This window comes from Megascapheus bottae, chromosome 35 (assembly GCF_031878675.1).
Source record: "Megascapheus bottae isolate mThoBot1 chromosome 35, mThoBot2.hap1, whole genome shotgun sequence".
Classification (NCBI taxonomy): domain Eukaryota; kingdom Metazoa; phylum Chordata; class Mammalia; order Rodentia; family Geomyidae; genus Megascapheus; species Megascapheus bottae.
In genome coordinates this window covers 1,320,865-1,334,787 of record NC_143543.1, presented here as the reverse complement: position 1 = coordinate 1,334,787, position 13,923 = coordinate 1,320,865, and the positions used below count along the sequence as shown (strand labels likewise).

Genomic DNA, 13,923 nt, shown 5'->3' with positions numbered 1-13,923 from the left:
AAGGAGAAGCGAGGGGGGGCTCTGGGGTGAGGGGGGGCCTCCCCCTGGGGTGCAAGCTGGGGGGATTACAGAGGGACCGGTGGGTGCTTTAAAGCTGTTTGGAAGAGATGTGTTGTCCTTGTTGAATGCTCAGGCGATACTGGGCGAGTGCACAGAGTGGACAGTGGAGGCTGGAGACCCCTCGTCACCACACGTGGGGGTGCGGTGGCTGAAACACAGGGGGGAGGGGGGTCCCGCTGACGCCTGCGGCTCACCAAGACCCACCATTTTCATGAACTGCTTTTTTCTTTTTGGTCAGCCCTGGGGTTTGAACTCGTGGCCTGGGCGCTGTCCCTGAGCTTCTTTCCCTCCAGGCTGGCGCTCTACCACTTGAACCACAGCTCCACGTCTGGTTTTCTGGTGGTTCACTGGAGATCAGAATCTCCCCGACTTTCCTGCCCGGGCTGGCTTTGAACCGACGCCCTCAGGAGGCAGAGGGGCCCTGGATAAGGACGGTTAGGTGGAAGGGGGCTGGCGCAGGCCTTACCTGCGGGTCTACACGCACATGAAGTGGGACCCTTCGGGGAGCGGCGTCTGCAGGGGCGGCTCGGGCTCGGGAGACGGGGGCAGACTCGCCACTGCAACGGAGAAAACAGGCTTTGTCTTTCCACATTCCACCACCCAGGCTTGAACTCGCGCTCCGGCCCGAGGCAGGGCAGGAGCACTGGAGACATACCCCGGGCTGTCTGGATCTCGCTCTTGGCCTCTGGCGTGGGCTCGGGGAAAGTGACAGGAGCACTGTTTTTGGAGTCTCCTTCAGGACCGTCTGTGGCTCTGTGGTGTGTGATCTGTCTCTCGCCTCCAGGGCTGTTGGGGAGACACAGGCGGCTGAGGCCCGTGCAGGACGGAGGAAATCCGGGTTTCTCCGCTTCTCATCCTCTGTCCTCAGCCCCCCCAGGGCTAGGATTACTGTGTGGAACCCACTGGTGTTTATTTGTTGTTGTAAGTGGCGGTTGTGGGACTTGAACTCGGGGCCTGGGCGCTGTCCCTGAGCTGCTTTCCCTCCAGGCTGGCGCTCTACCACTTGAGCCACAGCTCCATGTCTGGTTTTCTGGTGGTTCACTGGAGATCAGAGGTTCAAAGCCAGCCTGGGCACTAAACACTGTGAGACTCTTATCTCCAATTAACCACTGGAAGCGGTGCGGTGGCTCCAGGGGTGGGGCGGTAGCCTGGAGCTGAAGAGCTCTGGGACAGCGCCAGGCCCAGAGTTCAAGCCCTGAGAGCGGCGAAAATGGCTGAATGAAGATGAGCGTGGTTATATGAAGAGGGGATGGTGGTGGTTGGAGAGGTGCCCTGTTCCTAAGTACCTGCACGTGGGTCCGCCAGGCGCGGGCTTCTCCCTGTTTTCCTGGCCCCCCGATTCCTCAGAGTTTAGCTCCTTTGGCTCCGGGGTGGAAAGCACGCTGTAGAAAACGTCCTCCGTTCTCTTCAACTAGAAAATAAGAAAACCGGACGTGGAGCTGTGGTTCAAGTGGTAGAGCGCCAGCCTGGAGAGAAAGCAGCTCAGGGACAGCGTCCAGGCCCTGAGTTCCAGACCCACAATTGGACAAAACCAAAATAACGCCCCCCCAAAACAAAAACAAAACAAACCCTATCAAGTGACTTCAAATTTTGTACCAAATGTCAACTGGTTAAAAAAAAAAAAGATCCAGGTTGGAGGATACTAAAATGATGGCCATTATTTTCTATTAGCAATTCAGCAGGACCTCGCTGTTGGAATAGAACATTCCGTTAATGGAGCTGGCAATGCTCTACTCCAGCTTTGAGCGTGCTTTACATCTTCGCCCATGTGCATGAAAGGGACAGAGACAGAGAGAGAGAGAGCGTGTGCGCACGCGTGCTGGTCCGGGGTCTCGAACTCAGGGCCTGAGCACTGTCCTTGGACTTTCTCAAGGCTAGAGCTCTACCACTTGAGCCTCAGCTCCACTTCTGGGTTTTTCTATGTATGCGGTACCGAGGAATCGAACCCGGGTCTTCGTGCATGCTAGGCCAGCGCTCTACCACTAGGCCGGGCTCCCAGCCTCTGCGTGCCCAGCCTTCTCTCTCTGGATCTCCTCTGCCCACGATCTCACGCTACCTCCTTTCTCAGGCTGGGACTTTGGGGCTGAGCTGCGTGGACTGGAGCCACGTCTTCCGTTGGAGAGTCAGGCTTTGGCTCTGCGTCGTTTTCTGTGCTGGGCGCGTCGGGATCCTTCAGGCCGTCGTCTCTCCCTGGAGTCTGCCAGGGGACAGGGGGCATTGCTGCCATCGTTTTTCCTCCCGTGGCTGACTCTGGAAGCCGGGCGGGCTGGATTAAGGGTGTGTGCGACAGCTCCCGGCCTGCCTACAGGAAAAGGGACAAGGACAAAGGGAAAGGCAGGGCGTGGAGAGTCCTGTGGGGAGAAGCTGAGAGCCTGCGCGCGGTGCCCTCTGGTGGTGGGGACCCCGGCTCTCGATGCCAGGGAAGTGGGACTTATCTTGGTACTTTGTGACAACACTGAGACTTGAACTCAGAGCCTGGGCGCGATCTCTTAGCTGCTCCTCACTCCAGGCTAGCATTTTGGCAACAACTTTTACTGTATTTTTTTTAGGGGGGGGAGCTGGTCCTGGGGTTCGAACCCAGGCCACTGTCCTTACTCGTCTCTCCAATGAATCACCAGAAAATGCTGGAAGGGGGCAGCGCCCGGCCCTGAGTTCAAATCCCAGGACGGGCTCAGAAAACCAAACCAAACTAAACAGACAAAAAGAAAAAATCCCCCCAAACAGGAGTCAGTGTCCATTGTGAATGGACAAGTGCGGGACGTGGAGGTACCTGGACGGCTGGGGAGGGGCTCTCCCTCGGGCTCTGTGCGGGGGGAGGCTCGGGAGGCCCGAGAACGCCCTTCTTCCTTTCCCGCAGGCAGGCCTGCTGGTGCCTCCGGATCCTCTCCATCTGCTCCTGCACCGTCATCCGGGGTCTGGAACTCTCCGCCAGGCAGAGCTGCTCCACGGCGCTTCTCGGCCGTTCCTAGAGGGGTGAAGGAATTGTGCGGTGGTGAGAGCACTGGACACAGAGTCACTTGTGCGAGGCAGGGCCGGAGACCCAAGAGGGGGAGGCTGCCATTTTCCCTCCCTCTGCCTTCAAAACTCCAGAGGGGAGGCTTCGGGCGACTCTGGAGGCTGAGATCTGAGGATGCAGGTTCAAAGCCAGCCTGGGCAGGAAAATCCCCGAGACTCTGATCTCCAGTGAACCACAGAAAAAAGCCCGAAGTGGGGCTGTGGCTCAAGCGGTAGAGCGCTAGGCCTGGTCTTTTTAAAAGAAGCTCAGGGACAGTGCCCGGGCCCTGAGTTCAAGTCCCGGGGTGGCTCAAATGTGGGGGGGGGGGGCTCTGGCTGCCAGGCTGCTGTAGGGGATGGAGATGTGGGGTTCCCCTGGCAGAGGGGAGGAAGGCGGGCCCTGGGGCCTCAGGGCAGCATGGCTGGGGTTCTACTTGAGGTGGGAGTTTCGGGGCTTTGCCAGTGCGGTTAGGAAAGAACCTATAAACCAGAGATCCAGGAATGACTCACGGGCACCCCTGCACCTCAAAATCCCCCCAACATCTTCCCCGGGCCTAAGTCTGTCTAGTCTTTGCACTCATGACTGGCGCATTACCGCCTGAGCCGGGCCCCGGGTCTCACCACTCCTGTTCAGTTTCTAGTTCTGCCTCTCCCCGCTTCACCGCTTCCTGAAGAGTGTGTGTGTGTGTGTGTGTGTGTGTGTGTGTGTGTGTGTGTGAAACACCTGCCTGTCACTATTTGTGTGAATGTGTGTGCCAATTTCCTGGGGCACCTTCCCACGCGCGCTGTGGCTTCAGCCCGGCTTTTTGCTGGTTCGCTGGAGGGAAAGAGTCTCTCACGGACTCTCCTGCCCCAGCCGGCTTTGAGCTCTGATCCTCTGCACTCAGCCTCCCCAATAACAGGGATTACAGGCGTGAGCCGCTGGCCCCTGGCTTCACGCCTGGATGGGCTTTTTATTTTCTTTTAATTTATGGTTGGGTCTTGAACTCAGGGCCTGGGCGCTGTCCCTGAGCTTCTTTCCCTCCAGGCTGGCACTCTACCACTTGAACCACAGCTCCACATCTGGTTTTCTGGTGGTTCACTGGAGATCAGAGTCTCCTGGACTTTCCTGCCCGGGCCGGCTTTGAACCTCCATCCTCAGATCCCAGCCTCCTTGAGTGGCCGAGATTACATGCAGCACGCAGACCTCTGACCTCGGCGGGGGGGGGGGGGGAACGAATTATCGACTCTTTCTGAAGGCCCTGGGAGAAGAATTCCGTAAACCATTCCAAACGGGTGGAGGGGAGGTAAGAACGGCACAGGTTGGACCCCCAGAAACTTCTAGGACGTGAGTCTCTGGTCCAGTACCGTTCTGAGGTCCAGCATCTTCTTGGTTTTCCTCAAGGTCACATACGAAGCGATTGTAGAAGACTCTGGCGTGGGTGACTTGGTTCTGGGGGGCATGACCCCCGCGGGGAAATGTGACCCTGAAAGGGAGATGGACCTCTGTCACGCCTGTTTCTGCCAGGTCTGGGGCTTGAACGCAGGGCCTGGGTGCTGTCACTGCAGCTCAGTCTCACGGACTTTCCCGCCCGGGCTGGCTTTGAACCTTGATCCTCTGTGCCACGGGCGCCCTGGCACCTATTTTCTTTGAAGTCGGACTAACTACGCGCAGATGATTGGAAATTAAGTTTGCAGGGATCCTATTTTTCTCCTCCTATTCTTGCTTTCGGAATTCACCAGGCGCTGGTGGCGCCCGCCTGCCACCCCAGCTCCTCAGGAGGCTGGGATCTGACCATCCTCATTTAAAGGCAGCCCGGGAAAGCAGAAAAGTCCCTGAGACGCTCACCTCCCACGAACCACTCAAAAACCCAAAGTGGAGCTGCGGCTCAAGTGGCAGAACGCCGGCCTTGAGCAAAAGAAGCTCAGGGACAGCGCGCAGGCCCTGAGTTCAAGACCCAGAACGGGCCAAAAATAAAAAATAAAAAGTGGGCACAAAAAAAAAAAAAGCAGAAAAAGGGGAAAAGGGGGAATCATTGGCTGACCTTTGACCGATGTGTTTTCTGCCTCCGACACAGGCTCGGCTTTCTCGTCGCCATTAGACTCATCCACTTCTGCCACTGTGGTTAACTCGGGCTCACTCTTGTATAATCTATAATCAGGACCCTGGGAAGGAAGAAGAGCCATGATCAAAACCCTCCAGGCCCCGGCTCTCCCTGGCCTGTGAGGACGGGGACCTTGGCGGTTAATCGGCAGCATTTACATGAAACGCGCACATGGCTGGAAACAGAACCAACACGATGCACACGATGGCCACGCAGAGTTAAACTCAAGGGATTTTGTTTTGCCTGTCATCCCACCGACTCAGGAGGCTGAGATCTGAGGATTGTGGGTTCAAAGCCAGCCCGGGCAGGAAAATCTCAATGATCCACACCACGGAACTGGAAGTGGAGCTGTGGTTCAAGGGGTGGAGCGCCAGCCTGGAGGGAAACGAGCTTGGGGACCGCGTCCGGGCCCTGAGTTCAAGCCCCAGGACTGACAAAACAAACAGTGAACCCTCTTCTCACACCACATTTTTCAAGACTCTTCCCCTCAGCCTTCCTCGTGCTCGAATTACAGGTGTGTGCCAATTCCCTTCGCTGCAAAAAAAACGTGATTTCAGGGGCGACCACGAAGGCTCTTTCTTGCGGGGACACGTCACTGCTGCTCCTCTGGGCCAGGAGCGGGCACCTTGCGGGGTGCTGCTATCCCTGAAGCCTTCAAGGTTACCTTAAATTAATTTTTGGGCAGGACTGAGGTTTGAACTCAGGATCTCATCCTTGTTCATAGCTGGTGCTCTACCGCCTGAGCCATGTCTCCAGACTAGTTTTGCGTGCGCATGCCAGTCGAGTTTCCCGCTTCCGGGTGGCTCACTGGAGATCTGATGTCTCCCGATCGTCTGATCTCAGCCCCCCGAGTAGCTGGGATTGACAACGGCTGGGATTTTAGTGCTGGGTGGGAGAGTGGGTTTTCTTCTTTGTTGTCGCGGTTACTGGGCTTCCTTCTTTCACACCTATCCACTTTGCCTCTGTTCTCCCAAACTGGGCCCCGGATACTGTGAGACTCATCCTTTCCCCAAAGGGGAAACACCAAAACCAAACCAAAGCCAAACAAGGATGAAAATGAGAAACGCGTGGAAAATGCGAGCATGCTAAAAAAAAACATCACGCGCGGGGAAAAAGGAAAAAGAAAACAAGAAATGGCATTATGTGTACATGAAAAGCTTCCCGGCTTTAACTGGGGGGAGGGGGGGCGGGGAAAAAAAGAAAAAAGCTTGAGCGTGAGACGAAGGAACTTTCTAGAAACAAGGTGGGGGGGGGGGCCAAGGTGGCTGCTCGAGCCGCTTACACAGTGAGGTCCGTTTCGTGGATGAGCTTGACCTTGAGGCAGGGTGGTTTCCTCGGGAAGGTGCACGGGGCCCCTGCTATAACAGAGCAAGGAGCTGCTATCATTGGACAGAGGGGGGGCTATGGGAGGAGGAGTCTCTGTAAAGTCAAAGGGCCGAGGAGGTGGAGGTCGAGGTGGGGCTATCTCCTCTTCCTAAGGATTGTAGAAGTCACCTTGTTTAGACAGGCACAGTGCAGTCAGCATGGCTAAAGTCTTTGCAGCTTGTACAGTAAATTCACATTCGTACGCGCACAGGGACACTGTCAAGGCCAAAGTCTCCCCATCATCGCAACAACAATGAGAAAAAAAAGCCCCTCCTCCCCCCCCCCCCAAAAAAAAATGGTTAGGTGAACCAGCTGCAGGGATTTCCATGCGGCCACATCTGGGATTTAGCTTCCCACGGTAGTACGTTAGCTTGTTTTTTTGTCCCCCCTCCACCACGGCAGCTCAGTCTTGTGAGAGAATTATATTGCATTTTGAAAAGAAATGGCGCTGGGGGGCTCAGGATGGGGCGGGAAAGCGTGTGAGAGATTCTGATCTCCAGGGAACCACCAGAAAACCAGACGCGGAGCTGTGGTTCAAGGGGTAGAGCGCCAGCCTGGAGGGAAGCAGCTCAGGGCTCAGGGACAGCGCCCGGGCCCCGAGTTCAAAAACAGCAAAAAAACAAACTAAAACAACAACAACAACAACAAAAACCCAACAGCACAAAAACCATTTCTCTTTGGTTTCTGCGCCAAAGTCAAGAGTGCGGGTTTTTGTGTTTCGGCTGACAGCATCCCTCTGCAGTCATCATTTTTCTACACCACACGTTAACAATCACTCTACCAACTTTCCCAGTTAATAAGAGAAACCGTCATTACGATGCAGATCATTCAGAAAAAGCAGTACGGCTATTATTATTATTATTATTATTATTATTATTGACACGAAGGGAAGAAAATTCCTGTTAGAAGCATCAAATTCCTGAACCAATAAAAAAGTCTCAACACTACAATGATACCACTATATTAAAAAAAAAAAAACCACATTTCTGTTATAAGAATGGACTTAAGTGACTTGCAATTTCATACGTTAAATACTTTAGGCAGTCATTCCAGCGAGAAAATCAACCTGGACTCACCTCATTCTTGTACTTAACTGTTGAGAAGGGCTTTGACCCTGTCGTACCTGGGAGAAAGAAATGAAGACGTCACCACTACTTATACCACGTGCTTTTTTTTTTGTTGTTGTTCCCAATGTAGATTGAACTAAGGGCCTCTGGCCCCGTTTCTGAACTCAAGGCACAGCTCCACGTTTGGCTTTTTGGTGGGGAACTGGAGATAAAAAGGTCTCAAACCCTCTACCGCCCCTGGCTACAAGAAGATCCGCTGTCAGGAGCAAGAGCAGACTACGAGAAATCTTCTCAGAAAGCCTTTTTCAAGAGCACCGACGGGCCTGGAGAGCCCAGCAAAGCCCAACCAGTCCCCAGAGGGGCCGACACGCTCTCCTTTGGTCCTGGGTATGGCTCCTGAGCTGCTTTTTCCACCATGCTGGTGTCCTCTGCCCCTTGAGCCGCAGCACCGCGTCCAGCTTTTTCCTAAGTGGTTCCCTGGAGATCAGAGTCTCCTGGACTTTCCTGCCCGGGCTGGGTTTGAACCGCCATCCTCAGAGCTCAGCCTCCTGAGGAGCTGGGAGGCCAGGCGGACGTCTCCTTATCTCTGATGGACCACAAGTGGGAGAGCCCTATAACCTTGAGTGGAAGAGCTTGGGGACAGCGCCCAGGCCCTGAGTTCAAGCCTCATGGCCAACCACCACCCCCGCCCCCCCAAAAAAAAAGGGAAGGAAGGAAGAACCCTCATGCCCAGCCCAGAGGGAGAAACTTCCTTTCAGGGACTGATCTGCGTGGACGTGTGGATTGGCAGAAGGAGGGTCCTGCCATGTAGCCCGGGGCTGGCCTTGAACTCATGGCGTGGCGGTCATGCACCACTCTCCCCGGCTCGGTTACGTGAAAGGCAAGTGAGGTGGGAGACCCGAGGTGGGGTGGGGGGTCCGTACCCACCCGTTTCCCATGAGCCCCTCTGCTGCTTGTGTTTGCTCAGTCCTTCTATCACGTCTTGTATCCGCCAGATATCTTTCTGCACCTGCGCGCGCTGAATTCCCGCTGACTCCGTCTGCCCGAGGAGATGGACGGACCACGAAGCGGGGTAGGGGTGGGGAGACGAAGAGTCCGGGTTACCAATCGACTGGTCAGTCAACACAACCTGAGGACTGCGGGGAGCTTGGCCTGGGGGTGGAGCGCTGGCCTAGCACGCACGAAGACCCGGGTTCGATTCCTCGGTACCACATATGTAGAAAAAAAAGCCAGGAGTGGAGCTGTGGCTCGAGAAAACCCAAGGCCAGTGCTCAGGCCCTGAGTTCAAGACCCAGGACTGGCAAAACAAAATGAAACAAAACGGAACTGCGGTTTAGCAACTTTGGTGGCAACGATGAAAGGCAAAGTGGAGAAAGAAAACCATTTCTCTCTTCTGGTGGTTATTTTTTTCCAGTCCTGGGGCTTGAACTCAGGGCCTGAGCGCTGTCCCTGAACCACTACGACCACTATTTATTATTATTATTATTATTATTATTATTATTATATTATTATTTATTTTTGCCAGTCCGGCTTTTTCTGTGGCCAGTTAGAGAGAAGTTTCATGGACTTTCCTGCCTGGCTGGCCTGGAGTCTCGATCCTCAGATTTCAGCCTCCTGAGTAGTTAGTTACAGGCGTAAGCCATAGCAACACAGCCCCAGTCCTTGTTTTCCAGTCGGTCCTAGGGCCTGAACTCGGGGCTCGCGCGCTGTCTCTGAGATTTCTTTCTCGCCAACAAATGACTCAAAAGAAGCTGGAAGTGGCGCTGTGGCCTCAAGAGGTTGCGTTGAACAAAAGCAGTTCAGGGACGGCACCCAGGCCCCGAGTTCAAGTCCCAGGACTGGAAAAAAATACGTCAATAGATAAATAAATAAAGAACTTGGGGAGGGTGGCCGGGGTCGAATGGATAGTAGCCGGATGGGGAAAGGGGCAGCTTCCGGGCCCTGCGAGAAAGACCCCCCCACCATACCTGAACTCCTCCCAGGTGGTCTAGCTGCTCCTGCATCTGCTTCCGGGTGACGGTGACATCATACTCCAGCTTGTCATACTCCCTCCAGGCCCGCTCCAGCTCCTGCAACCAAAGCATCCGTGACTGCGACAGGCAGCACATCCGCCTGTCTAGAAGTTTCTACCGGGAAAACAAGCTCAGGGCCTGAGCACTGTCCTTGGACTTTCTCAAGGCTAGAGCTCTACCACTTGAGCCTCAGCTCCACTTCCGGCTTTTTTCTATGTATGTGATACCGAGGAATCGAACCCGGGTCTTTATGCATGCTAGGCAAGCACTTTAACCACTAGGCCAAACTCCCGGCCCTCCCTGGGACTCTTTTATCTCCAGGTAATTAGCACTTGCCTTGAGCAAAGGATCCCAGTTCTTGAGTTCAAGTCCCAGGATTGGGGGGTCGGGGGGGGGGGAAATTCTAGGTCTAAAATGATTAAGTATCTATAGATAATTACACTTTAATATAAGAATTCTGACTTGCCTCACACAGAGTACATAACAATTGCTTATCCAAAAGCTTCCATTTCATAAAGGGCAAAAAAAAAAAAGCCCACTGGCTACAGAAATAAACTTCACCTACTTGCCTAAGCGTCCGTCATATACACTACATAAACATGACAGGTCACAGGTGACAGTATCCATACACATAGCACCCATGCCTGCGTGTCCTGTGTGTGTGTGTGTGTACACACACCTATGTTGTGTCTATAGAGATAACGCACCCATACGTAGCTATGAATACAGGTAATAGAATGAAACTCACCGAGCACCGCTGGACAGGGATGGGGGGAGGGAGCCCAGGGAATATTGTAAAGGGTGGATTACAATCCCACACCCTCTATGACGCCACAGTTGCCACCATCACCCTTAGCTTTCCGATGCCCCCCCCACCCCACCGCTGGCCCGGCGCTAGCAGGGGCTGCACTCACGGCCGTGGCCCTGGAGAGCTCCCGGCAGGTGCTCAGCAGTCCGTTCTGCAGGTCTTCCCTCTGCAGTAACACCGTCTGGATGGCGGCTGGGTTGTCCGGGCTGGTCTCGATCTCCTGGCTGACGGACAGCAAGGCCTGCTCCAGCGTGTACTGTGGGGACAGCGGGCACAGGGCGGTTGGTTCCTCGTGTGACTCGTGTCACTGCAGGCACGGGGGTGGGGGAGGGACCCCAAGGGGCCACGGTCACCCACTTTCTCCTTGTGCAGCTGCTGCAGCCGGTCCTTCAGGGCGTGCACCACCTTTTCCTGCTCGCACAGGCGGCTGAGCTTGGCCTGGGTGGACGGGAGGGACGTTTTAGTCACCCCGGCCCTGGTTCTCGTGGGGTTACCAGGCCCGGGGTTCGAGCTCGAGGCCTGGGCGCTGTCCCTGAGCTCTTTAGCTCCAGGCTGGCGCTCTACCACCTGAGCCACACAGCTCCCACGGCGGCTTGGTGCTGGTGCACTGGACATCAGAGTCTCACCACCGACTTCTGTGCCCGGGCTGGCTTTGAACCCGTGATCCTCTGAGCTCTCAGCCTCCTGAGGAGCTGGGGGGGGGTGACAGGGACTGTTGGTATTCGATAGTTAGGGGACAGGCCGGCCCAGGACGACCTTGGTTCTGGGAGCTGGGTGTGTGGGGTGGGGTGGGGTGGGGGGGTCCACGCTGGCTGTGATGGTGAGAATGAAACAAAGCCTAGCAGCCAGAGACACATGGGGACTTCCCGCCACAACGGTGACAACGGTGACACTGGGCTGGGAGCCTGGCCTAGAGGTGCAGTGCCGGCCTGCCACGCACCAAGACCCGGGTTCGAGTCCCTGGTACCACATAGAGAGAAAAGAAAAGGGCCAGGAGTGGCGCTGAGGCTCCACTGGTGGAGCTCCGGCCTTGACAATGCCCGAGGGCGGTGCAAAGGCCCTGTGGCGCCTCAGGAGGCTGAGGTCTGGGCGTGGCCGGTTCGAGGCCAGCCCGGGGCAGGGCGGGGATGGCAGGCCGGGGGGGCCCCCGGGACCGACTCACGTCGATGTCCGGCTCCTCGGGCCTGCAGCGGTGCAAGGTGCCTCCGTCCTGGGACAGCTGCGGGAGAGGAGGCCCCGGGGACCCGTGAGCGCATGCGCGGCCCGCCGCCCGGGCCGCCCCCCCCCCCACGCGCATGCGCAGCCGCACTGACCCGGACCTCCCCCTCCCCCGGACCAAGCAGGGCGCGCATGCGCGCCGCGCCGACTGACTGCGGCTGCGCAGACCGTGCAGCCTCGTCCCACAGCCACGACCCACAGGGCGTCGAGCGCGCGCAAACACGTGCCGCCCGCGGCGGCTGCGCGGACCCTCCAAGCCTAGCGCCGCAGCCGGGACCGACATTCCACCGAGCATGCGCACGCACGCACGCACAGATACACGCGCCGCTCACTGCGGCTGCGCAGCACCGCCCAGCCCCGTGCCTCGGCCACGGCCGTCACGGCAGTGCGCACGCGCGCACGCCCGCACTCACTGCGGCTGCGCAGACCCCTCCGAAGCCCAGCGCCGCGGCCAAGCCCCTGTGATCGCACTGCGCACAGCGCAGCCAGGCCACCCCGGCGCGAGCCCCGCCCGCCGCGTGCACGCGCGTGGAGGGGGGGTCACGTGCACGCGCGTGGAGGAGGGGGCACGTACGCGGTAGAGACGCCTCCTGCTCCTCTGTCTGAGGAACTACGAGGCAAGGCGGGGTTAATCAATCAAGGTCAAGGGGGGGGGAGCCCGGGGCAGCGCTCAGCACGGGGACAGGGGACAGGGGACGGGGACAGGGGGACGGGGGACACGGGACAGGGACAGGAGGGGACAGGGGACACGGGGACAGGGGGACAGGGGACACGGGGACAGGGGACAGGGGGACAGGGGGACAGGGGGAAGGGGAACAGGGGACAGGGGGACAGGGGGACAGGGGGAAGGGGACAGGGGACACGGGGAAGGGGAACAGGAGACACGGGGACAGGGGACAGGGGGACAGGGGGACAGGGGACAGGGGACACGGGGGACAGGGGACAGGGGGGACAGGGGACACGGGGGACAGGGGACAGGGGACACGGGGAAGGGGACAGGGGACACGGGGAAGGGGAACAGGAGACACGGGGACAGGGGACAGGGGGACAGGGGGACACGGGGAAGGGGAACAGGGGACACGGGGAAGGGGAACAGGGGACACGGGGACAGGGGACACGGGGACAGGGGACACGGGGGACAGGGGACAGGGGGGACAGGGGACACGGGGGACAGGGGACAGGGGGACACGGGGAGGGGGGACAGGGGACAGGGGGGACAGGGGACACGGGGACAGGGGACAGGAGGACAGGGGACAGGGGGACAGGGGACGGGGACACGGGGAAGGGGGACAGGGGACACGGGGGACACGGGGCCTCCCTGGCCAGGGCCAGGGCCCAGGGCCCGTCACCCCCACCCGGGACCCGTCACCCACGCCGTCACCCCCACCCGGAACCCGTCACCCCCACCCGGGACCCGTCACCCCACCCCGGGACCCGTCACCCCACCCCGTCACCCCCCACCCGGGACCCGTCACCCACACCCCGGGACCCGTCACCCCACCCCGTCACCCCCACCCGGGACCCGTCACCCGCACCTGGGACCTGTCACCCACACCCCGGGACCCGTCACCCGCACCCGGGACCCGTCACCCACACCCCATCACCCCCACCCCGGGACCCGTCACCCGCACCCGGGACCCATCACCCACACCCCATCACCCCCACCCCGGGACCCGTCACCCGCACCCGGGACCCGTCACCCACACCCTGGGACCCGTCACCCCACCCCCGTCACCCCCACCCGGGACCCGTCACCCACACCCCGTCACCCCCACCCCAGGACTGTCTCCCCCACCCCTGGGCCTGCCACCCCATCCCTGGGCCCCTTCACACCTCTCAGGAGGCCGAGACCTGAGGATCAGGGCTGGAGGCCAGGCCAGGATGTTTTTTGGGGGGGGGGGGGATCTCCTCTCCAATCAACTGCCAAAAGGCCAGAAGTGGAGCTGTGGTTCAGGTGGTGGAGCACCCCCTGGCTTTGAGCAAAAAGCAGCTCAGGATGGCGTCCAGCTGCCTGAGGTCAGACCCCAGCACTGCGGTGGACACACACACGCCCCCCTCCAGTTCCTGTGTCCCAGTCTGCAGACACGCGTCCCCACCTCTCACCCCCCGTCACCAGGGGCTGCTCGTTCTCTCTAGTCTGGTGGAGACTGCCAGGGCTGTGCTTTGATTTGTTCTTTCCCCATGCTGGGTCTGGGGCTTGGCGGAAATATCCCCCCCCCCCCTCCGCCATCACTGGTAACCTAGTTGTGCAAAATTCGATTCTGTCCATGTACCATGAACGCAGGAGAAGACAGCGGGTCACTGGGAGCTAGATC

The 13,923-nt window shown here is 58.3% G+C and overlaps 1 protein-coding gene across 1 annotated transcript in view; it reads right to left on the bottom strand.

The window, feature by feature from the left end:
* Positions 1–276: 276 nt before the first annotated feature.
* Plekha5 (pleckstrin homology domain containing A5) overlaps positions 277–13,923 on the bottom strand; it is a 63,946-nt gene continuing 50,299 nt past the window's right edge. Inside the window, exons 16-30 of the mRNA XM_090324512.1 lie at positions 12,183–12,218; positions 11,553–11,609; positions 10,748–10,828; positions 10,497–10,646; positions 9,538–9,639; positions 8,498–8,609; positions 7,580–7,626; positions 6,421–6,612; positions 5,079–5,199; positions 4,402–4,520; positions 2,831–3,025; positions 2,117–2,362; positions 1,347–1,471; positions 716–846; positions 277–617 (exon numbers count right to left, since the gene is read on the bottom strand). Of these exons, the coding sequence (XP_090180638.1) occupies positions 535–617; positions 716–846; positions 1,347–1,471; positions 2,117–2,362; positions 2,831–3,025; positions 4,402–4,520; positions 5,079–5,199; positions 6,421–6,612; positions 7,580–7,626; positions 8,498–8,609; positions 9,538–9,639; positions 10,497–10,646; positions 10,748–10,828; positions 11,553–11,609; positions 12,183–12,218 (1,797 nt within the window). The 3' untranslated portion in view covers positions 277–534. The remainder of the gene's footprint in view (positions 618–715; positions 847–1,346; positions 1,472–2,116; positions 2,363–2,830; positions 3,026–4,401; positions 4,521–5,078; positions 5,200–6,420; positions 6,613–7,579; positions 7,627–8,497; positions 8,610–9,537; positions 9,640–10,496; positions 10,647–10,747; positions 10,829–11,552; positions 11,610–12,182; positions 12,219–13,923) is intronic.